Source organism: Tympanuchus pallidicinctus, unplaced genomic scaffold, assembly GCF_026119805.1.
Source record: "Tympanuchus pallidicinctus isolate F22 unplaced genomic scaffold, pur_lepc_1.0 scaffold22, whole genome shotgun sequence".
NCBI classification, from domain to species: domain Eukaryota; kingdom Metazoa; phylum Chordata; class Aves; order Galliformes; family Phasianidae; genus Tympanuchus; species Tympanuchus pallidicinctus.
In genome coordinates this window covers 28,051,705-28,076,543 of record NW_026294739.1, presented here as the reverse complement: position 1 = coordinate 28,076,543, position 24,839 = coordinate 28,051,705, and the positions used below count along the sequence as shown (strand labels likewise).

The 24,839-nt window shown below is 41.0% G+C and overlaps 1 protein-coding gene and 1 long non-coding RNA gene across 2 annotated transcripts in view; one reads left to right on the top strand and one right to left on the bottom strand.

Moving 5' to 3' along the window:
- Positions 1 to 18,721, bottom strand: part of LOC128082372 (uncharacterized) — a 318,448-nt gene extending 299,727 nt beyond the window's left edge. Inside the window, exons 1-2 of the long non-coding RNA XR_008207640.1 lie at positions 18,600 to 18,721; positions 17,880 to 17,931 (exon numbers count right to left, since the gene is read on the bottom strand). This is a non-coding gene — a long non-coding RNA (uncharacterized LOC128082372). The remainder of the gene's footprint in view (positions 1 to 17,879; positions 17,932 to 18,599) is intronic.
- A 26-nt stretch (positions 18,722 to 18,747) lies between these two features.
- Positions 18,748 to 23,578, top strand: DYNLRB2 (dynein light chain roadblock-type 2). The gene is made up of 4 exons (XM_052686458.1): positions 18,748 to 18,772; positions 18,902 to 18,977; positions 22,339 to 22,506; positions 23,287 to 23,578. The coding sequence occupies exons 1-4, from the start codon at positions 18,770 to 18,772 to the stop codon at positions 23,328 to 23,330; spliced, it is 291 nt and encodes a 96-aa protein (XP_052542418.1). The 5' UTR covers positions 18,748 to 18,769; the 3' UTR covers positions 23,331 to 23,578.
- Positions 23,579 to 24,839: the final 1,261 nt, after the last annotated feature.

The window sequence follows — 24,839 nt, the reverse complement described above, 5'->3', positions numbered from 1 at the left end:
ATAAATGTATCTGCCCACAATTTCTTACAACAGTTTCCAGAAGAAATACCTCCTTGCAAAATCTAAGAATGTTCTGAACCTGAACTCTCCCGCAATTAAATCACATCTTGACATCATCAGAGCTGCAGTGCCCATCTTTCAAACACAGCTGCATCCTGACCTTACTTGATGAAAGGAATCTTTAGAGAAAAATAACTGGAAACTTCTCTCAGTTTCCTGCTTCTCTGGCCTTCTTAATGCTTCTCCTCTGTACCAAGTAATGAAATGACTTTTCTGTGTGTTCAGCACATACGACTAAATAGGATTCCCAAACTGCTGAGGATGTTATGGTTCAGATTTTTCACTTTTTCAGCCTGTAGCTTCTGGATCTAAGGTTAAATGCCCATCAGCAGGAATTCAGCTTTGCTCCTCACACACACGGGTGCTTAAACCAAAGCACACTTTGAGATTTGCTCTCCAAAAGAAGAGTTGGCAAAACAAGCAGGGATATGCACAGCCCTGCAGTGTGTGCCACAGCACCACAAAACCCCAACACACAAATGAGGGTTGATGCTCATTTATTTCCAATCAAAAGAAAAACTTAATAATAAACCTGTTTCTCCTCAGAACCTTTCTAGGGGACTCACCACCTCGGTTCTTACTCTTCCAGCTTCAAAGCTCAGCAGTTTTATTTTAACTATGTGTACTGTAGAGAATACAGGTGTTCTCAGCATGCTCCAAAGCATTACCTGAGGGGAATCCTGCTCTCTTCTGAACAGCACTGTGCTGAATCAAGACCATTAGTACAATTTGAACACAGGCAACTTCATTAGTTCTTCATTTATGAGCAATGACATAAAAGAAAATTGACCATATAAAAAAAAAAAAGTGAGCTTTCCTCCCCTTTTTAAAATGCTGATTAAATATTAATTTTCTTTAAATGAATTTAGCACAAGAGACAAATAAAAGCACTTGCTAAAACCTGGAAAAAGTCCATGGCAACTTACTGCAATGCTTTTGCTTTTGTGCACAGGATGGAATTCATAGGACAGGGAGTTGCGTGTGCTCCTCTCTGAACACACCACCCTTGCTAGGCAAAACCAATCAGCTCTGCTCAAATATTACTTCAAATTCAGAAGTGATCCTCTTCAGTTCACTGCAGTGCTTTCTGCTTTCACAAATATCCACACTGCAATAAATGTCACTGCTGGTGAGGCTCGTTAATGTTGCCAAAAATTCCACAATCTTGTCAACGCACAGCACGGTAATTCAGAGTTTCTGAACCTGCTTATCACATAAGAGATGTCAAGAGAGGAGTAGTATTAATAGCAAACATTTGATGAGAAAATAAAACTAAGCAGCACAACTAGAGCAGCTTAAAATTGCCTGGAAAAAAAAACATCCCAAAGCAAAAAGGAGTAATTCCAATCAACCCATCTTTTATGTTTCTTTAGTTATTGATCATGCTGAATAAAAGAGCCCTCCAGCAGCCAAGTGGGAAGTCCCCAAGGCTCATGCAGCATTGCTGTGAGCAGCTTTGTGAGGCTTCAGCTCATGCTCCCTCTGAAGGCAGCAGCGTGCCTCTTGCTTCTGCTACGTCAGAATCTGTGTCTCCACGTTCCACACATACAAATCCCAAACTTCAGCTCCTAGAAGCTGCTTGCAGAACTTCTTTCTCTTTTTAAATTCAACGTTTGGAAAGGAAACACAGCTAAGTGTGCTTGTGAGAGTTTTCAACCCTCAGCTGGTGCTTTCATGTTATCTTACATTGCGACTCATTTCAGTATGTCAAGGGGCTGCAAGTTAAGAGCCCCTGCACTGCAAGTCCTGCTTCCAGACTGCAAGGAGAAAAGGGAAGTGAAGAATCCTTACACAGGAGAGAAGCTTGAATCTTGTCAGATTTTTATGTGGTTTATTTATTTTCATAAGTAAGCTCTAGTATCTGGGCATCTCCTGATATTATTTATAGGTATTTCTATAGAGCTCATAATCACAGTATCTGAGTGCCTCGCACTATTTACGATATGCCATTTATCTCCAGAGGGTAGAGCTCTCCTCCTTTCTCCTTTGAAGATGGCTTCTCATAGAGATAAGGCACAGATGATTAACGCCTCCTGCACTTGGCATCTTGCGACATGGCTGCTTGGGGAAATGCAGCTCTTTAATCACATTCTGAAACAGAGGGTTTGGGTTCAGTTTCATCTTTTTTTTTTTTTTTTTTGGACTGTACCTTTTTCTCCAAGTATGAGAGCACAGTCAATTAAAAAAAAAAGAGAGAGAGAATGGAAAAGGAAATTTCAAAAAGAAATCAACAACTGTGTTTTTCTTCCTTGAAAAGTCACATATGACAAAATACCTTCCTTAAAAGAACAGAAATCTAAGCAAGGCCTCCATCTGGTCAGCTCTCTGAACACTCGAGTCTATGTACATTCCCCATGCTGCACAGGGACTTCATTTCAAGCCTGCCTCAGCGCCTGCCGGTGTCCCAGGGAACATTTTTTCCCAGTCTTTCTGAGAAGGTCAGGATGTTTCCTGGAAGGCTGAATGGTGGAAAAATGAAGGATCCTTCATCCTGACTGACACTAAGCAGTTTGTCGGCCTGGCATGAGCTCACATAGCCAGTGAGATTGCTCTGAATTGCCTTGATGAATGAACGCAGTTTCTTCGGCCCCAGGATGGACTGAGATCCAGTTCTTTTCTACACAACTTAGAGGAAAGATGCAACCATCTGATAAACAGCAAGCCTCTTAGCTTTTAAATGAAGAGGTTAATTTAAAAGGATGAGGTTTCTCATACCTCAGTGCTACTTTGTAAAGTGGCCGAGTTTCAATTGCTGAAGAAATGTAAGATTTTAATCACAAAATCTGTATCAACAGTACATTTAGGTCATTCTAGAGAAGCTTTTTTTAAACCTAACCCACACCCCTGAGGTCTGAGATGACCTTGTTAGCACAGATTAGAGAAAGATCAAAGAAAGATAATGATCAATGAGAGTAACTTCAGTTTTAAGCTTTGTGGCTCTCCTGCTATGTAGCCTCAGTCTGAGGCACTGACCCACAGCAGCACCAGGATGCTATCAAACAACAGCCATCTCCTCACTAACTACTCACTATTTGCTATCCACCTTCCCATCATTGACTCAGTGAGGTTACACGGCCTTTGCTAAGACAAATTTGACAAGTATTTCCACAACTGAAAGGACAACAAGTAAGGGATGAAATTCTTGGGAAGATAAGTTAATTCTAAAGATATTTCTAAATAGCTCAAAAAATCCCCACTGCAGACAGGCACTTGCAGAAGCTTAACACATCTATCTTCAGGAAGCCTCACCATAAGTGTGTTCTGAGTGAAGTGGTGTCAGCTTAGGCAGAGATGTGATACTTCTATAAGATGAGTCATGTGCCGGTTGCCAGATCCTTTCCTGGACATATCTTTCAGTCCGTTAGGAAAAGGAGTGTGACTGTTCACAAGCAGAAATGCTGCTTATAAAAGCTGGATTCTCTGATATCTGTTGAGAACTTGCGAAAGATCAGGCTGACCAAATCTCCCTGCGTCAAAACAGGAACAAAGCTCCAGTAATAAATTATTACCAAGATAACGAATGTGGGGATCCTGTGGTAATCAGCCCCAAGGTTGGAGTCCTTCACAGTTCTTTCTTTACAAAGTCCTCAGAGGTTCTGCTCAGTTTGTACATTTCAAGAACGTAAAACGCATTCCAAAAGGACAGTAAAAGACAGAACCTAACCACGATAATAGCCCAAGAAATCACCAAATGCTCACAACTTCGCTTTTAAATCAAAAATACCACAGAATACAGTTGACTCAGACTCCTGAATGCATCTCTCCTAATATACCCATATGTAGGGCACAGAGGGCAGGGCTGCAGCAGATGTGGGCTTTTTCTTCTGATTAGTTTTGTGTTGTTTTTGAATACACATGGATGATTCCAGGAGCAGAGGGGCCCCGATGCCTCACCACTGCTAGACCAGTCCATCTCCTCGGCTACCTAGAAAGCCAAGGCCAGGTCCCATTTCCAAACCCAATGTTCCTATTCTATCCTTTAGATATTGTACTGAGAGATGTGGTTTAGTGGGAAACATTGGTGATAGGTGAATGGTTGGACTGAATAACCTTAAAGATCTTTTCCAACCTTGGTGATTCTATGATTCTACAGAAGCACAGAAGAAATCAGTTCAGGCTGTTTAGGAATCTTGTTAGAAACAAAGTTCAAATTCACAATACTATGCATCATTCCATTCACATTTAGTTTGCAGAAAACATTTGTAAAACTAAAAACTTACAACCGAGGGCTGCAAAAATAATTGAAGTTTTTAGGAAAGAGATGATGGTGAGGGAAGCTCAGCTGGCCCCTATGGGTCAGGAGAGAAGGGCTGATGGAAGGGAGAAGCGGGATTTGATTTAGAGACAGGAGAGGCCAGTGATGGACTGACACAGATGAACTGTCTCTCAGTTGCTGTTCTGCAGAGAGAGAACAATAACAACTCAGTTACGTTTCATAAACTATCTTGGCACAGAACAAGAAGCCCAAGTCAGCAATAGATGTAAGCAGCATAAATCAGATCAAAGAAACAAATGAACGCACCCAGGGCCTGATGTTGTTGTTTGTACCAGCACACAGCAGGGAGGAATGCAGCAAAATAGATTCAGCAGTGAGCGTTGAAATAAAGAGAAGAGAATGAGACCTGTAAGGTTTGGGTTGGCTGAATTTTTTTTGTTTTGTTTTTTATTTGTTGTGGTTTTGGAGAGAGAAGGAGGAAAAGCAGGGAGAACATTTCCATGTTCCTGGGCACACTCTTTATTACAGGCAGTGCTGGCAGGAGGGCAATGCCTGCTGGCATTCCTACCATGCAGCACCAGTCACCACTGACACAGTGCTCTGCAAGCATGAGATCCTTACTCTCTCATATTAGGGTGGGACAAGGAAAGGGGTGGGCATCATTTAATTAGCCATTTTAATATATTTTACAGTGTTTCTGGATGTCACGTGCTAGTTCCACTAAGAGCTTGCACACATGCTCTGTGGGCTCAAAATACCTCTTCAATGCAATAATAAGTCTACTAATTTGACAAAAAAAAAATCAAAAGATGATGTGAAAAAGCTATAGAGCACAAAAGGACACTGCAAATAGACTTTCCCATTAGCCTGAAAAAAATAATAGCAAAACCAAGTTCTTGGACTTTTTCCCCCTATGATGTTCTTCATTTAGGAGAATCCCTTAAAAACAACACTGAACAGTCAGCACTTCTCACATTTAAAGCACAATAAATACACGAGCTAATGTTCTCGAGCACTCCTGTATGTGAATTCCTTGCTGAGAACACATCCTTTGGTGAGTGCATGGACGTGGCCAATTTAACTCTCGAGCAGTGAAAGAAACGCACACAGAATAATGTCAGATTGTTTAAACAACAGTTCCATGATAATTTCTGAAACATTTCAGCAAGCCACGGTATTTTAGGTTCGAATACTTAAAACTTTTTGTGCTAGAGATGCAGCTCAAAATACACTGTGGAAAACAATGATAATATGTAAGTTTCTGAAACAGGTTTCTTTCCAGATATTTAAACAAGGCTCACGGGCAACCACAAGTCCACGCATATCTTATACAACTACAAACTGTAAAGCAACTCAGTACTGCTGAACATTTCAATCTGAAAAAGCAAAAGAAAGAGAAAGGAAAGCTTTTGTAAACTCTTTGTAAAGACAAACATGGTGCCTCCATGAATGAACTCAACACCTTACCACTTCATGTCTTAGCTATGCAGTAGCATCTTCTGATCCCATGAGATCAATATTTGAAATTAAGTCTCTTAATGGTTTTATCCAAATGCCTAAGTAGTCTTCCCAAGGAAACATACACTAAACCTGAGAAGCATTCACTACAGTACAACTTCATTTTCTGTACTATCATGTAAATGAATCAAGCTCATTTTTTTCCAGAACTGGTGACTCTGAAGAAAACACTTACAACAAAACATGAATCAAGGAAGCTCTGATGACAGTATGGCAGAAAAATGAAGCACCTTTTTGTTACCAGACTTACCTTTTATTACCTGTTACCGTGATTTATAAGATTACCTAAAAACAGTACATGCATGCACATCCCAGCTGTTAAACACTCAGATGTTAGACTCAAGAAGGGCATGGCAGATTTACGCCAGCTTTCAAACATGTGGGAACCACAGTGCGGTTCGAGATGCTGCAGTTATTCCCATGCTAAGTATAAGAGATAACTGTGATAGTTGAAATAGCTTTGCAGAGCAATTGTTGAGATTTTAATGATAACTTTATTAATAATGTAGTAAACTAATGCTGATGAAATTTCTCTAATGTTCTTTTTAACTGCATTGGGTAATAAGAAATTGATCCCATTTAAACTCATTTTCCTGTAAGTTAAAAGGAACTCCATAAAAGCTGCCACTCCTCCCTTAAACCAGCTCAGCTCACCTCTTGTGACAGGACAGGACAGCAGTAAAACAACTGCACGGAACATCACTGACAATCGCACGAACGCGCTGCAGGAGTGTTGCAAACCTGGTGAGGTAAGGAGGCAGGGCAGGAGAGTCCCAGCTTTGTGAGAGGTGTGGTGGAATAAGGACATGACCTGAGAGAAAAGTCAAATACCCTTGCCCAGGAGGACAGCTGCAGACCTAACTCTGATGCCCTGAAAGGCATCAACATTTTTAAATCTTCTCCTCACAGATTCAGAAAAACCTTGTGATAACTGATGTTCTTTAACAACAGCTTTCTCTTCCACAGCCTCCCACCATCTTTTATCCATTACACCTCAACCTGACAATCCCATGAATCTACAAAGCACAGTCCAGAGGAAGCAGCTGGACAGCTAAAGGAATTAAGGTTCTTAAAACTATCCAGAAATAGAGTTTTAATGAAAGGAAAAAAAGTCCATATTTTATAAATTAATTTTTATCTTTCCTCAACAGCACAACTTGCAGATAAATCACTGGACAATATAACCAGCTTTAAAAGCCAGCACACCACAAAAACACAAGTCCTGCCAAGTTAGTGGCCTATTGATGAAAGATTAGAGCTATATCCACTTGTTCAAGTACTAAATATTTTATTACGTATCACAAAAACACCAATGCATTGTAGAACTATCATCCAGAGATGTTTTAATGCATTCTGTATCTGAGCAGCTTGCAACATCTCTGTTCAGAGCAGCAGAGTTCGCAAGGGAACTACCACCCTGCCTTCCTTCAGCAGGTCAGCACAAGTCAGTATTTGAGGTGGGATATGAGAAACACCCCAAGTTCCTGCTGGCTGTTGAGCTACCACAGATCAGGATCTAACTCCAATCAAAACAACTGAGAAAGCTGATGATCTTATGTATAAGGCGGCCTCTTTTTATATGCCTTAGTTTTTGTTGTAGGATTAATAGCAGACAATCAAACAGGGCCATTTACACCCAATAATGAAGGATGGTCTTATAAAGGCATCAACATAATCGACGTTTGACCAAACAAAGTCAAGGATTAAAGAGGTCAATCTTCAAAGATTTACATCCCAATCATCAACTGCCTGTTTTCAGAAACTACAAAAACTTGAGACTAAGAACGACAAAACATTTGTTATATATAAACGATACTAAAACCACACAGAAATCAGTAGAAAATTATAACTACTTTAAACCAAGCTATAGAATTTTATGGCAAGGATATAATTTTCTGCTAAGTTTTATAGACGTGCCCAGAAATAAAACACCAGGCCTCTATTGAGTTTTATGGGGCTTTTCGGTAAGAATTACAAACAGTGGAATTCAAACAATACTTGTGGATCAGTTTGCCAGCAGCCCTGAAGCTGAAACTGCGTTGCATAAACCAGGCATCGAATAATTCGGGATAATGAACAAATTCATAAAAGTCAGAGGCTGTTTGTCAGTAATCTGCAAACAGACAAAGCGGTAAATTCATGGAATGGGAACTCCTGGCTGTGAGCAGCTCCCCCAACTTTACTGCTCTGCCTTTAAGGGACTGCCCGAAGGACTTACAGCTCCACTGCATTCTTGCCAGGTAATTTGTGCAGCATTTTTCAGAAACAGTTAAATTAAAAAGCCCTTATGGGAAAACTCAATGAATTTAATAGAGATGGAATCAATATGGTTCTACAGAATTTACTCCAAACCCTTCAGTTGGATCTTCTCCCCTGATCTCAGCCCCCTTACAGTGCACAGTACAGTCAAAGCCATGCAAGTGAATCTTAAATTGGGGATTACTGCTACAGAGAAAACCTCCAGGGAAAGAGCTGCTGGGAGCCCAGTAAAGCTTGTTTTGTACCTGGAAGAAGAGGACAACATGGAACCAAGGAGTTAGGCACAAATTGGAACAACCCAAGGATGCTGCTGCAGCTTAGCAAGGAGTCAAATTATGCCAAGAACCACTCAGCAGCTTGGTACAAGGAAAGCTTAAACGCTTTTCACTTTAGGATTGGAGACCGCGTCCCTCCTCTCAAACAGTCTAGGAGCCCATAGAATTAAAACAGGAATTCTACCTCAACTGGTAGACCATTATTGATTCAATATTCCTACAGAAAATTCATCCTACCCAAACACCGTAAAATAATTTTAATTTGCCACTCTGTCATGATCACCCCCATTTGCTTAATAAGAAGCTAATTACCTGAAGTTGATGATATGGAAAGCACAACAAATTCCTCTCTTTCCCAAGGGAACAAATGTCCTAAAAAACCCAACTAAGAGCCACATAAAGAAAACAAGGTGCAACATGGGCTGAAACCAGGGGGTGCAGCCAACACTGATGGATTTCTCTGTATTCACGAGGCTCCTCAGAAAACTCAGGAAAAAATTTAAAAAGCACATAAGAGGATTTTGCAGCAGTGAGAATACTAGTTCTAGAAAGCATTCCCTCAGTAGCAGCCCCACATTCTGCTTTCACTGGAAGAAGCAAGTCCAACAGATGGAATGATGGTGCTGCATCTGAGAGCTCCCATTTTAGCTACAGCCGTGCTTTGTCCCCTTCCTAGGACACCACGTGAAATAAAGGAAGGAAAGACTCCAAGACACCCCGCTCAGCATGGAAACTGGAGCAGCACTTCAGACAAGGAGGTGGCAGACTAGATCAGATGATTCCATCTCTAAACAGTTCTCCAAGGGGAAGTATTTCACTTTTGTCCCTTGACTTCTACCCCTTCTCCTGATCAGCTCTCTAAAGCTCAGTTTTTGTATCTAAGTTCGTCTAAGAGGATGGCCAAGAAAATAAAGTGTAGTTGAAACCAACATGGTTATTAGAGCTGTCTAGATTTTGTAGCTTTGTTTAGCACCAGACTCATTAAAGTGCAGTTATCACCATAATAAATGTAGATATCACTAATTACAATACTAGATTTTAAATGCAACTTGAGTGTCTCAGGTGACTTCTAAAGTAGCATAATACCACAGCCAACACAAATTTAATTAGAACTATCGGTTTAATTTAGTTTACATTTACAGCTTAAAAAATAAACCCTTAAAAACCCAAACCTTACAGCCATTCAGTAACTATTTGAAATATTCCTATTAGATATGAGAAAAATCCGAAGGTTTGTTTCCATAATTTTTATTTATTTATCTTTTTGCCCTTCCATATTTACATGTCCTCTTTACTTAGTTAAGACTGGAAAATTGCAGATATGCCTTTTCCTTACTTATGGGATGTATGCGCATTTTTCCACTCAGTGCTTAAAGAATTGGACAAATAAATCCCAGTGGTAATTACAGCATGTAATCTTATCTGAGGTTCAATCTGCTGCACTAAAAATCTCCCTTGCGACATCTAAAAGGGGAGCCACATATAACAGAAGATTTCTGGAGTCTGTTCTGCTGTCCTACATCACTGAAGCCAACAGCAACAGGACTGGGGCTCGGCAAACTGCCTTGAGCCTCTGAGCACAAAGCTTTGACTTTCAAACAAGTCCATGAAAACTGACTCATTCTTCTGCCCTTTTGAAATTCCCAGCCTGCATTCCTGGTTGTGAGAAGGATTATTTTCGTTTTATGCAGTGGTGGTATTTAGAGGCCCCAGCAGAGACGAGGGCTGCGCTGTGCAAGGCATGGAGCAAGCGCAAGCAGAAGGCTGTGCTCTGGAACAGAGTGGGAGGGAAGCAGAGACGTGGGGAAGCAAAGCAGTTTGCTCAAGATCACACAACACATCTTTAACGGGCCAATCCCTTCTGATTCACTGTGAGTCTACAGAACTAAAGATCCCCAACATGAGGTAAACTCTTAGCACTGAAACAAGACACCTTCTTTTCAGGATGCACATAGCAGTGTTTCTCACTCGTCTGTCGAATGTCAATACACAGAATATTCTCAGACATGAGATACTGGTCAGGAGACTCACAGCTCTGATCCATTCTGAAGTGCAGATGCTCCATCCAGCCTTCAAGATGGCGGCACGAGTCAGGTTCAGGTGCTTACCAAAGAACTTCTGCACACATCAGTGAATACTGCCTGCCTTCACATCATCTTCACTACACCATATTCAGCTCTCTTCAAGTCTTATATATACTAATCTGAATTCACTGTTTTCCTGGAAGTGGAACTTGCATCATTCTCTATCATTCTAACTATATAAGGCTGTAATGGGCTGAGCCATTGGAAGAAGATTAAAGCTTCCCAGTGATATGGTAATATGACTTGCTCCCCTTTTTTTGCTAAGTTTAACAAAAAAGAAATTGAGGAAAATGGGCAATTTGTTCTGAGTTAGATGTACACCAGATAGCCCCAAACAATCGTCATTCAATAGAATTTGAGCAGGGAAATGCCAAATGGCAGCAGTGATACTTGGTCTGCCAAGTCAGTTATTACAGCTTCTCCTAAAAGATGCTGAAGTTCCAAGTGGGGAAGAGTGGAGGGGCTGTAGTAAACTGGCTACAATCTGTAGCTTTGGTTGGCTCTTATTAAAGACCTTTCAGTCCCAGCTGGAACTTAAAAGGTTGCACAGAAAAGCCCACAGTGCTTCAAAGCTTATCTTCCAAAAGTGGCTGGCTAACTAAATACTTACAAATAATTTACAATTTTAGTTCTTGAGTAGGTTTTCTAAAACAAGTGAAGGTTGTTAACATATTTAAGCTTTTTAAGCTTTAAACACAGTGTTCTCACTGAGCATAAAACAAGGCCAGAAATAGAGCTATGTCACTGTGGTACAACTGGTTGATCAAATCCGAGCTAAAAGGTACTCTTGACAAAGATAAACATTAATCGAGTGCCATTCTCAAAGCAGCAAGCCTCCTGAAGGTTCCATTCCTGAGGCCACATTGAAGTACTTTACCCAACTGCAAGAACCACCGTGCGACTTGGTTATTTCTCAGAAAGAGTAAAGTTTTCAGTGAGAAACATTCAGAACATTCTTCAGAGTATTGATTTTTCTCAGCACCTCCTGTCAGCAGTCAAGGAGTCAAAGCACACTGAAGGCACAGAGACACGGCAGCAGTTGTGTCACCAAAAATTCATCGGCACTAAATGTAATCCAAGATGATGGGAGGGAGGAACAGAAACTCCCCTTAGAAATTATTTAAGAGGAAAAAGAACTGGATCAGGAGGGAAGAGTGCAAGCACGTGAAGAGTGCCTACAAGGAAGCGATTGACTCTCGGCACACACTAAGCACTGGGGCACAAACCACAACCACACCTGTTTGCTTATTTCCTTTAGATGTGGAATGGAGGCTCGCCTTCTCATGGCTCCACGTTCCATCAGTCTTGGTTGATCAGTAAGCACTATTTCAATATCACACCTACTGCATCAATGCCATCACTCAGCAGCCCACTCTGGGGACCCACCACCAACAGTTCTCAGCAACGCGCAGCCCTAGGCAGGGCAGTCACGTCACTGTAAGCAGGTAGAGAAAAAGCCTCTTAAGAAGAGCTGCGCTCAATACGCAGCATCGCACATTATAAACAATCTGCACTATAAAAATTTCAGCTGGCATTGGATGATCAGTTAAATCATCACTGATTTAACCGGGCCCCTCACTGCAAGAAAGATATTGAGGCCCTGGAACGTGTTCAAAGGAGGGCAACAAAGCTGGTGAGGGGTCTGGAACACAGGGCTGATGAGGAGAGGCTGAAGGAGCTGGGAATGTTCAGCCTGGAGAAGAGGAGGCTCAGGGGAGACCTCATTGCTCTCTATAACTTCCTGAAGGGAGGCTGTAGTGAGCTGGGGGTCGGCCTCTTCTCTCGTGTCATCAGTGATAGGACCAGAGGGAATGGTTTCAAGCTACGGCAGAGGAGATTCAGGCTGGACATCAGGAAGTATTACTTTTCAGAAAGGGTGGTCAGGCACTGGAATGGACTGCCCAGGGAGGTGGTGGAGTCACCGAGCCTGGGGGTGTTCAAGGAAAGGCTGGATGTTGTGTTGAGGGACATGGTTTAGTGGGAGCTATTGGGAATAGGTGAACGGTTGGACTGAGTGATCTTTTAGGTCTTTTCCAACCTTGGTGATTCTATGATTCTATGAAATCCATCCCAGGATCCATATCTAATAGTTACCAATATTCTAATAGTTTTCCTTACGGCCCCTGAAGCCAAATATCACTCCCACACACTAAAAACTGCACCTGAAGATATCAGCACAATTGAGCCATGCTATGAATGGCAAAATAAAGCCCTCAAATCAAAACGTAAGAGAACAGAACATACATAACAGCACCTTGCTAGATGAAGAGTTAGAATTCAACTTCCTGAAAAAATGATATCCATCTGATGCAACTTAAAACATATGTATACACATGTTAAAAAACAACAAAGCAAACGAACAAACAACGTTAGTGGTGACTGAGGTGTACTGCACTCTACCTGCCCCAGTGGTATTCTACCTGCCCAGTGAGCTTGCTGAAACCAGTTATAGCTGGTGAGCTCAGCCTGGAGTCACAAAAAGTTTGATTGTAAATTTGATATGAATGAAAGTTACTCTCAAGTATCTTTCCAACATTTGCATGATAACCATTGCTGGCATTTCTTTAAGAGGATTTTAAGTGGAGAAATTAAGATATTTATTATGCTGACATGAGAGTCTGAGAGGTTTGCTCCGTATAAACCTTTGAGCTACTGAAGCCAAAAAGGCTCACACTCAGTTGTCGGAGCAGAAGAAGAAGACACTACAACAACTGCTGCCAAAGAGAGTCTTACTGCAGCAGAGATCTCTTCTTTAATCAAAGAATCACAGCCTGGAAGCCTGCAAATACCATCACATCACTCTGCAGAGCCACTTACAGACTGTGATAACACTTAAGGACTGAATTGCCACTGCACTGATTTTCTCACAATGGCTGATGCACATAAGGAAGCTGGCAAGACTTTTGAATTTTTTATTCATGCACATTCTAGGTAGATGAGAATGAGAAACGCGTTTAAAAAATTAAATAATGGATCAAAGTAAAACAGCTATAAAAGGAGAGACCAAGAAAAAGATCCAAACATGCAGAGCAACAGAGGTTTAGAAAAACTGCTTAGATGATCAGAAAACTTCTCCAAATGTAGAGAAGAGCTGAAGCCGGATACTGCATAAATGCAGACAGACAGTAGGATGTTGGGATAACAGGACGGACATCACCACCTTCTGGTGCTGCAGATCCCTCTTTCATAGCTTCCCCAGGGTTCAGCAGGCTTCCGGAACGCGCTATCCCTGACTGTAATCTGCTCACACAGCCTGGTAAGTGGCAGCTTCTAAAGGCCAGTTTGCATAGGAGATGAGATCTTCCCAAGAGAAACAAAGCAAACTGCCCTTCTCAGTGAGCTCTCATGAAAACTTATATTCAAGAAGCAGGGTACTCTATTCTGAGAAAACATTAACATGACACTCAAAGCAGGGGAAAGGCCCCGGATTAGATGGGACGGGGATCTCAGCATTCAGCACCTGGCAGCAGCGCTGCCCTCGCACCGTGGATCACTGCTACACATGATGCACCAAAGCATCCACTTGCAAGAGAACACGGAATCCCATGCTCATGATTGATGGTGTAATACAAGTGGTGTTTGGAGAGCGTGTACCCGTGTTTATATGTTGGTTACTTAGAAACCATGTGCCAGGGGCTATATTTTAATTTACATGTACAGCCACATAGAAGCATTTCCACCACATGAAAGACAGCATACGGTATTTCACTATGGCTTCTGGTTTCACTCTAATGATGTCAAAGTCATATATTTAAATTTACTTGACAGCCTGCCAGTTCCAAGAGCGCTAGAGAAGTTAGTCACAGGATGCTGCTTTGACGCTGCTCCACCGCACATTCGGCCCTACCTTTCTGCTGCAGTTTTAGTAAGCCTTCACGCTGCAGAAGGACTGCACTGCATAACGCGTTTTACTGGTAATCTCATGTGGAACTGAAGAAGGTGATCACAGTATTTAAAGGGTCAAAAAGTTAGAGAGACATACGCAGGGAGAATGTGAGTGGTGAGGCTGCAGTGCCGGGCTATGAAATAACTCAGTGTGGTGTAAATCCTTACTCCTCCCAAGGAGCCTTAGTGTGCCTATACATCTCTCCTGAAAGATTTCTGTTTTATTACTGAATTTATTTTTTGCTTTTGGACATAGATACACAATCTTAAGACCCCTAAAAAGAAAAAGGATTAAAACCAATACAAAATAAACTCCCATAACAAGAAGAACACAGCTCCAGCTGCACTAAACCTAATGCATCCCGTACTTCATGCTCAGTTCTGTGAGCTACATTTCAGAAACTCATAGGAATTAACTTTATAAACTCTCTTTATATCTAAAAAAGCCTTTAGGCAACAACAAAACTGCTCCAGGCAGTCTATCTCTAGTAAGGGAGCTGTTATCGTTCTCATTACATCTAATTATGCCCATATGCTTACCGAGGTGTTTTCAGATGTCCTAGGTTTAAAGCACTGAGTTTTTATGTTCTTTTGGAACTCCTACTTCTGGATCAAACTGAGATGAAGAAATAACAAACATGAGAATATAGCACACAACTACAGCTCACATTCCAGGGCTGTGTTTTCATTGGAACTTCCATAAAATACACTCAGAACACTCAATAATGGGAAATATAGCTCTTTTCTTATCCAAAAAAAATGTCAATATGGGTTAATAAATTTTACCTCAATTCTCTACTTGTTTTATAGATGGTCTACATCTCTGCAAGGTTCTGTTACAACAAAGAGTGGATAGTTGGTTCCCTCCAGGATTATACCCCTGTGTTTTCATTATTCTTGTCTCCATACAAGTTAAAGAACAACACAGCCCTCATCAGCAACAGTATTAACCTCAGTACGATTCAGCCAGCATCAGAGCCTTTCTCTACGTTTTTACTGCTTCAGAGAGTATTCTCCTACCAGAGCAGGACTGTGGAACGTTAGTGTATATTGCACAGCATCTTCCCTTGTGATGTACAATTCTTTGTTATTATATATTCATGGAAGACCACACAAAACAACACATTTGGCCATCCAACGCTCCCATGTTTGGGAGCACCACTGATGAGCTGATGTTTCTTTCCGATGAGCTTGTGAATAAACTACACACTGAAATAACCACAGTAGCAGGGACTGTGAGTGGCTACCTTGAGAACACAGGTGAGAAAGAAAACACAATAGAGCAGATTCACATCCCAGCCCCAACACCTCCAAAACAGAGGGCTTAAAAACGCAGGTAGCAAAGTGCTCACAACTCAGACTTTGCTCAGCTGCTTCAGTACATGGAAAGCTGGCAGAATACCAAATATTAATTTTGACGAAGCTCTGCATAAGCTTTCAGCAATTATCAAATAAAGTGCCTCTACAAGTGAACCAAGGCTATTATCAATTTGCTCTTGATATAAGGAAGCGATTTTCATGTACTTACATCAGCTCTCAGAAGGAACAGAATGGTTCGTAAAGTTTCCATTAGCATACAAAAGCAGTAACATCTGCTGGATGCCTTAAGAGGCCCTTATTGCTGTCACTTACTCAGCACGGCAGGCTGCAGTTGGACACCTCTGCCCTGCAGCACTCCAGGGATGGATGCACTACGGAGGTGCGTTACAGGCACTTGGGGCGAGGAGGGGATAATCTGACCACAGAACAGTTCCTGCAAGTCTCCAATATCTCTAAAGTCCTTGCTCTGTTCTTACCTATCTGAGGATAAGTAATCAACCTGTGCTGATCATACCGTGCATAAACCTGGAAACGGCAGCCTAGCTGAAGTCGGTAATCCTTTCGTACAATACGCGACTTAAACGGGATGGCCTTTCAGCAAGCCCAAGGATTTCATCCAAACTTACCATCGACTTCACTGGAATATACTATAGCTGTAGCACCATCTAGAGGATTTTAGCTGTAAATTCCTCACACAGCAGGGAAAAAGCATGGGAAACTGCTCTCGAAAGTTGGGAAAGGAATCTTTACACGCAGAGGCTTTGAGTGAATTTCCATTTTACCACTCACTTACACAGCAGCTTTTAAAAACTGTAGGCATATGCGGAACACGGCAGACAATTTAAACGTATTTCTTCAGTTTATAATATTTGAATTTGTTGAGGTAACAGAGGATTAAAATAAAACTTTGTTAACGGACAGCGAGACTGTGAAAGATTTTTTTAAACAAAACACTGAATGATTCCACCTGCATGCACCAAAAACTCTGACAGAATCTTCCTTTTATGGTTAAGCAGCTGCTTTATTAAAGCGCTCTGCTTTCCTACCCAATTATTGTAACGTTATGAATTGATTCAATCTTAATTTCAATCTTAACACCAACTGAAACACCAGAGCATGTTCCCACAGAGTCCATAAAATAAATTAACGAGGAGATATCATTACCCAGTACAGCAACAGTTTGCTCAAATTTCTCCTGAATATTTTTTCAAGCCCTCGATACTACTCTGCATAGTTTTACATAGGAGAAGAGCATCTATTGTATAAGATCACTAAAAAACAGCACACAAGAAGCTCCAATGCAGGAAATGTCTTCTCATTTACCCTCAGGAGCAACAACCAAATTCAATTTGCTTGCGTTAGCAAATTAATACCTTGCAATTAATCATTTATTTAATGGATTTCAACTATTGCAGATCATTCACCACAAGTGTGCAAGTCAGAAATATATAAGAATTTCTTCAGTTGACATAAGGACTCAGAGCCCACCCACGGCACACTGAAACAGCAATGAGCGTCATTCCAAGTCAGTAGCTCCTGGAGAAGGTCGCTTTTACCTTTAGCACAGAAGAGACTGCATCACCCCACTGATTTTGTGAGCAATAAACCCCATCTGTATCCCCCATTCAATGGTTGATGCATGACTGATAAGCAACGTAATTTCTAGCAACACATCTGTGCTAAAGATTTCAGACTTCTAGTTCACATGAACACATTTTGCATTTTTCTTTCTTTCAGAACTTCATCAAAATAATCACATTGTATCAAACCATTTATTTATTGTATATATTCATAAGGGCTGTGAGCTAAAAATCTACGAGCGGACTCCAAGCTTTCAACTACTATGGTACATGAACTGATTCCACTGAATTTCCATCATGACTATTTAGCTAGAAATAAAAACAAACAGCTAATTTTTTCAGCTTTTCCTGTATTATTACCAATCAGACATTGATTCATTTCACTTCCAACAAACTGAAAACTTCTAGAGATCCTAAGTACGGACAAGGAAGGAAGCAGGGAAGCTACAATAACAGCTTGCAGAGCTTTAGAGTTACCTGATACCAAGTTTATCAGTCATAACAGCAATGTCTTTCCCGAATTAATTTATGCTGTTTCATAATGACCAGCAGCAAAGCAAGACTGTTTACAGCACTTGCGTAGCACAGTGCATCCAGTGACACAGCACTTCTCTCCTTCCTCCCTCTTCCTGGGTCTCCAGGTTCAAGAAGCAAGGAAGGATTTAAATTCCCATGGACTTACCAGCAGTCCTCTTCCTCGTTCCCATGAGCAGAATTGCATCTTCTGCCACAGCCTGAAGAAAAGAATACAGAAATAGCTCTAAGTATTTTCTACCTTTCTGTTGATGTTTTGCCTCAAAATTGGCAATCAGAAATTTTAAGAGTTCAGACACCACACTCTTAGTCCAAGCACCTGATATCTAAGCGGTTCACTTGCTGCTTTTACTAACATATTCAAACTCACTGGGAAGCACTCCCAAGGCTAGGAAGCACTTCTGTTTCTCAAGCAGCAACACCCCAGTCCTAATACTGTATTCACTATTGTGATATATAGATATATATATCTATATACCTGTTGCTTGGAATCTGAATTCTCAGTATTTCAAGAAAATATCTTCATTTACTGTTACAAGTCTAAATCTGAGCCAGGCCCAACCTGAGCACCTGTGAGGGTCCTCACGTTTCATCCTTTCATCCTCAGCATAAATAACGCTTACAAGAGCGCATCGTGCTGCCACTTCACATACTGTTTGGTGGGTTTTGTTGTTGTTGTTGTTGTTGTTTGTCTTTTGTGTGTGTGTGTTTGTTTGTTTGCAAAGCCGAGCTGATATTTGCACTGGTTTCAGAAAGACGGAAGCATCGTGCCTCCACGAAGGAAAGCAGCAGCGTTGAGAGAAACTTCTGGGCCACTGGAACTGCCTGCCTGGTTACTGGGGCCAGGATCACCTCTGTCCCTTCCAACCTGTCACCCTACGCGTCAGTTCTATAATTCAGTTTCACACTTCTGCAGTTCGCCAGCTCGAGCAGCGAAAGCCCATTCCGACGACAGCCAGCCGCCGCTTCCCGCCTCGTCCCGAGCCGCACCGCTCCGTTCCCGCCGTCATTTCCGCCGCTCCCCCCAACGGCCCGGCCATGGTAATGGCGCTGCTCCTCCCGCTGCCCCGGGACGGCAACGGCGCTGGGGAGGGCGGGGGCTGCGGGCGGACCCCGGGCTGTGGCGGCCGGGCGGGAGCTGTGGTGCTGTGGTGCGCTCTCTACCCGCAGGCTGAAACGGAGGAAACCCTAAAAAGGATTCAAGCGTACAAAGGGGTCGTGGTGACTATGGTTGTCAATGCAGAAGGTAAAGCCCCCTCGGCTTTCCCCAAGTAACAAACCCAGTGCAGTGAACCCAATACTGCGGAGACTGCGAGGCGATGAAGCAGTCTGCTTGCAGTGCTTTATGAACACGTTCTCAAGAGCACGTGCCTGGTTGTAAGGCAGAGCAGCACAGCTTGTAGCCGTGTCCCGGTGCAGGCTACGGTTCAGGTCCATAGGACACAGAAAGCACAAGCTGATGAAATAACTCATAGTGCAACCTTCATGCAACTCAAGAACTTAGGTATTGCTAATTATCTCCTTGTCTGACTAAACAGCATCTCATTTTTCAGCACCATAGCTTGAGCATCATTCAGCAGGTTACAGAAGGCAGAACACGTGGCACTAAGCTGTTGTTTTGACAGGTGTTTTTCAGCCCCAAGCCCTTTGCATTCGCACAAGTTCACTGCTGCCTTGATTCTTCTGAAAAGCCAGGAAAGAGCAAACAAGGAGTGATGTGTCTACTAAGTTGGGCTTCCGTTGTTGGGAACCATTCCTTGGTTCTACTGAACACTCAGAAGTTCTTTAAACTGCGTTACGGGGTGAGGAAAAGGAAGATTCTTGTCATGCAGTCTTTGGTTGGGATGTAAAAGCACAAACCAAAGTAAAACTCATCACAGAAATCAGATTTCAGAAGCTAGGCTTCAGGTTGATCTTTGAATCATTCCTCACAGATCAGACAACTCAGTGACCTTGCCTGAAATTTGGTTCACTTCTACAACACCCTCAAAAAACACACTGCACTGCCAGCAGTTTAGCAAGTAGAAACAACACTAAGAACGAAACTTGAATGTTACTTCGTTTTCAGAAAATCTGGACAACTGTTTTGCATGCCTGGGCATGCTAAGCAAAACATGCCCTTGTACACAGAACAGATGCAAGCCCAGAAGCTCACAGCCCAGCAAACAGCAACCAAAAGCCTTCTCTGTGCTCATTTCTGGATATAAGTATTTCCTAACCTCAAAACACAGGCTGTTTTCAGAACTGGTATTGGTTGAACTATTTCTGTATCCTGATTAAATAGAAAGTGACTTATCTATGTAGCTACAAACTAAAGAACAAAATCAACTCTTAGGTAACACAGATGATCCTTGCCAAGTTTACAGACTGATACATTTATGATGGCAAAAGCACCAATGTAATCTAATAGAAAAACAACAGATTTATGCTCAGTATCTTGGCACAGTTGAGTTCCTAGCAACTAGGTCAAGTATGCTTTTCCTCTCTGGTGTACAACTGCAGCAGTACACTCACATGTACCTACTACTGGTGCAGTTTTGCTATTGAGGGACACTCAGATACAGCTGTGAAGAATTCTCCTGACAACACTATGTGATTTCAAAGGCTCTTACATGCTCCTTCTGTCTCAACTTTGATTTACAAAGGAGGAAGAACACTCCAGAGCACAGCTTTGGTGGGGGGTTTGGGGCATTATACCATTCAAGACAAGATGTAAAGTCTGCCCACCATGTCCTGTTCAAACTTCCCCACCCTCATAAACCTGCAAAACATGGCCAGACTGAATTCCATTAGACAGACTCGTTCGGGAATCTTGGTTTTAGCTTCTCATTTAGAAGTCTTCCTACACCAATTGCAAACACAACGGATGCTGAACTCTATGAGGATGTACTCAACACACCAAGAAATCAGATTCCACAAACTAAATCTCAAAGCAGATACGTAGTTGCATGATTTCATAGCACACCTACCCCTAAGCAGCACTGCTCCATCTAAGTAGTGCAGATATTCTTATCTTTTACAAAGGTTTCTTAATAGTATGGGTAATAACGTTGGTATAGCAGCATTCAGATGGAACAGCAAACGAAAGATTCCTGAAGCTAATATTGCCTGTCATTTATTTTAACATTCAAGGTTGAGTTTTTCATTGAAACGCCAAGCTAAGCATACATTGTTCATTTTGTAAAGGACAGCAACAGTTGGAGATTTTCATTTGTGAAGGATCACACTGCAGCATTTCTAATGAAGGATTTATTTGCTTCTCTCTAATTTGGGGGGCAGAGGCAAAGAGCATTTGTCCTAAAGTAAGCACAGTTTAGCTTTCATCTAAGAACGTCACTAGTGTCAACTCATTTTCAAGTAATTATTAGACCTTGGAGAATCATTTAACATTTACCATTTTCATTAAAAGTGCTGCATTTGCTGAAGTGGTCATTTAGACAAGAGGTCATATAATCCTGACACATTCACTGCTGCTTGTAAGTGACTTACTGTTTAATGCTATGATTATATAGATATTCTCATGCTAATGCAGTGCTTGTGAGCACCTCTTTTGTTTTTGCAAAACCTCTTTCGATCTGTGTAATAAACATTACACACAAAGTACATGCTGGGTCATCCTGTTGAGCTTCACTAAGTATCCTGCCAACACAGGATTATTTCTCATGACAGCACTGATTTCAAGTGATTCAAACAATGCTTTGCTAGGAAAATTATGGAATCGTCTAATATCTGAGGAGGTTCTGTTATTTCTTTTGTTCATTTCCCTCCAAGTCTTTACCTGTCATTCCCTATCTTTGCATGTTAATTCTTATTCCGTGAATCAAACTCTTCAACTTGAGTCATTTTACTCCACCCTTGTATCCCTATCCTGTCCACCTGGGAAAACTGCCTTGTTAACTTCTAATCTACTGTCTTTGTTAGTAGGTCAAATAATTTTTTTATTAGTGAAACAAGCTTATTAAAGCCAAACATTCATTTTACACTTGCAAGATTACTATGAACCCTATGCATCCAGCTTCACTTGGTAGTCTGTTAATATAAAAAGCATGATTAACAAAATTCATTGAAAAACAATGATTCATTGAATCATTGAAAATTAATCCTATGTAATCATATTTTAATAGTTAGGATCAATACACTGTCAATATTTTGCATGCAGCTGTAAAGGACAGTTCCCAGAGTGGCTTTGCTTGTCTAAAGCACACACACCACGTCGGCCCTTAGGCTGCTCTTGGTACTTCGCTGGAAGAACTTCCATCACTGCATACCCATTCCTGGGGCCAAAGTAACAAACTCAGGGACAATGTTTAAACTGAGGAAGCACCGGTGCTGGTTAAGGACTACTGAAGGGAATTTGAATTTAAGAGCTTTGAACAGCAATAACTCTTTCAATGGCTCTGTTAGGCAACAATGCTTAACTGCCGCTGATTAATGTAAGTTACACTTTAAAAAGACACAGATACCTGCAATGAGCAGGTTCTCCTTGCTGCAAAGCAGGAGAAAAAAAAAAAAACCATGAAAACCTTTGTTGTTGTTGTTTTAAATTCTGCTGTAAATAAATAAGAAACTTAACTAAATGGCTGAACGAGAAAATTATTTCTTTTCAGGAATTCCAATAAGAACAACTCTTGATAACTCGACAACAGCGCACTATGCAGGTCTCCTTCATCAGCTCACCATGAAAGCGAGGAGCACAGTGAGAGATATTGATCCTCAGAATGATCTAACCGTCCTCAGGATCAGATCAAAGAAACATCAAATCATGGTAGCTCCAGGTAATGTTTCTGTTTAAAGTGACAGAAAAGTTTCTTTTAACTGTTCACCAGTAAAGCTACCTTAGGAAACGTATTTTAAAGACACGTGAAAAGAAAGCTACCTATTCAGCATGGAAACAAGTGCTATTAATGTACCAGATTCATAGCATTCAAGCTTGTGGGCAACAAAACAAGCCCAGAGGTAGACTCAACTTCATAATTTCTTAAAGCAAATATGACCTTAATAAATTCACTTAAATATTTCTTTTGGAATAGATAATAAATAGCTATCCAACTGAATTTTCTCAAAAACTTCCGCAGGCTTTTAGAATTAGTTGGCAAAGCCTGGCATGCTTCGAATTTATTCATAATAAAGGTCTATCCAAACCTTTTCTGCTATTTTAATCTCTAAATGGGGTTCTCAATTCTGAATAAAGCAGATAGTGAACTGAAAGAAGTTTCCTGCACCTGCAGAAGAGGCTGCAGATGCCATAAGTTTATTATATTATATTATTGTGACTGTCTGCTTCTTGTTTAAGTATATTTACAGTTTCTTGAAAGCAAATATTCTGCTTGCTAATATAATTTTAAATGTTACAGTTACAATTTATGACAATTTTAATCTGAAATCGGGTTGTTGTGGGGTTTCTTTTGTTTGTTTTTAAAAGGCGTAATTTTGAAAATTACATGAATATTATTGCTTTTTTCTTATATTAAAGAAAAAGAGGGTAAATCAACTAAGGACTGCTTACGAGGAAAGAAGGAAAAAAACTAACAAAGCAGTGTTAAATGCTTTTGCAGATAAGGAGTATCTGCTGATTGTTATCCAGAACCCACCCGAATAGACCAGCAGGATGCTATTCTCAGACAGACGCAGCTCTTCTTGTTAAGCCAACCTTCCTTACCGATGCTCAGCACCAAACACAGCACAGGTTCTACACAACTGTTCAGTTGTGACTGAAAGCGCTGCCAGTTCAAAGTTCTGTTGCAGCTGTATCAATTTGTGCTTGAGCAACTCCGAATGCAAATATTAAAATACTGGTTGCCTTAATACTCTAATGAACAATAATAAAGCAAAATGCTTGAACTTTGATTTAATGGATGTCTAAGTTGTTCTTGAAATTAAGACATTTTACTTAAATTTAGCTTGCATGCAGGAGAAATTGTACTGTGGAGGTCACAGAGCATGGGAATGTATGTATACATCAATGTGTGACTGTGAGAGAGTAACCATTTACATGCATTGAAGAGAACAAATGTGAATAACACAGTTCATGCCATTATTGCCCTGCCTTCAACTCATGGTTGCTTTTTTTTAGTCTTCTTGGGGAAGAAAAGTGAAAAGCAGGCATCTTTGCTGTTTTCCACTTCCTATGGACTGAAACAATAGCTTCACTGAGCATTTCCACTACCAAGACATTGAAGCTGACAAAGTTGAGTTGCACTCACATATAAAATTACTACTAACTTGCTAGTAAACAGTGTTGTAATTAAACCAAAACATTTGATAACTGCTTAAGTATTTAGATCCAACACACAAGCTGCACTCCCCAATGACATGAGATAGAGGGTGGCAGTTAAAGATCCCAAATCAGTTTCCCAAATCTGGCCCACGTACATTATATGCATATATTATCAACAACTCTAACATGTGAAGACTGTTTGTCTTCAGTTTATCATAAAAATGTTTTTTTATTATTATTATTCCAAATAAAGGAAAAAAGAAAAACGTGGGATGTCTATGAGGATGAAAAGAAAAATGAATCCATTGAATATTGCTTAGGGATCTTTGTATTATATCATACGAATTGTGGTTGAGGTTATGAAACCAATAGATCACCAAATGTCTCAGTGGACATAAAGTCAGCAAGTTGCTCTGAGGGCTCTGCTTTGCATCGCTTCAAGCTTACACAAAGGAGAGTTCTTCCACTGAAAAACCTGAGAGCTTTGAGATCTCAAAGGTTAGCAGAGATTCAACACCCAGGAAATGGGCAGCAGAGAGGAAGTCAACCCAAAGGCACAGAGACACAGCTTGATGGCAACTAAGCACAGCAATCCAGCTGGGCAGATCTATTCAAAATAATAAGGATACATAAACCAAAGGGACAGCTATTGGTGACAGTATACAGCACAGTGCAAGAAGAATGCTATTACTGCTAGGGTGTTTTCGGAATATGCACTGGAAAATAACCACTTGTTATGAAAAAATATACTGACACACGGCAATTTTAATACTACACTTTCTACTTTTCTGCATTTTAATTATCACCATATATTACTAAATCCTTATTCTAACATCCTAGGATGTTAAATGCTTGACAGTTCAAAGCCCAGATTTTTCATTTCAGCACAGA

Bases quoted from the DNA above. Each gene is read 5' to 3' on its own strand.
- DYNLRB2 (XM_052686458.1), top strand. The intron at 18,978-22,338 runs GTAAAGCCCCCT...ATTTCTTTTCAG, and splicing joins TATGGTTGTCAATGCAGAAG to GAATTCCAATAAGAACAACT. The intron at 22,507-23,286 runs GTAATGTTTCTG...ATGCTTTTGCAG, and splicing joins TCAAATCATGGTAGCTCCAG to ATAAGGAGTATCTGCTGATT.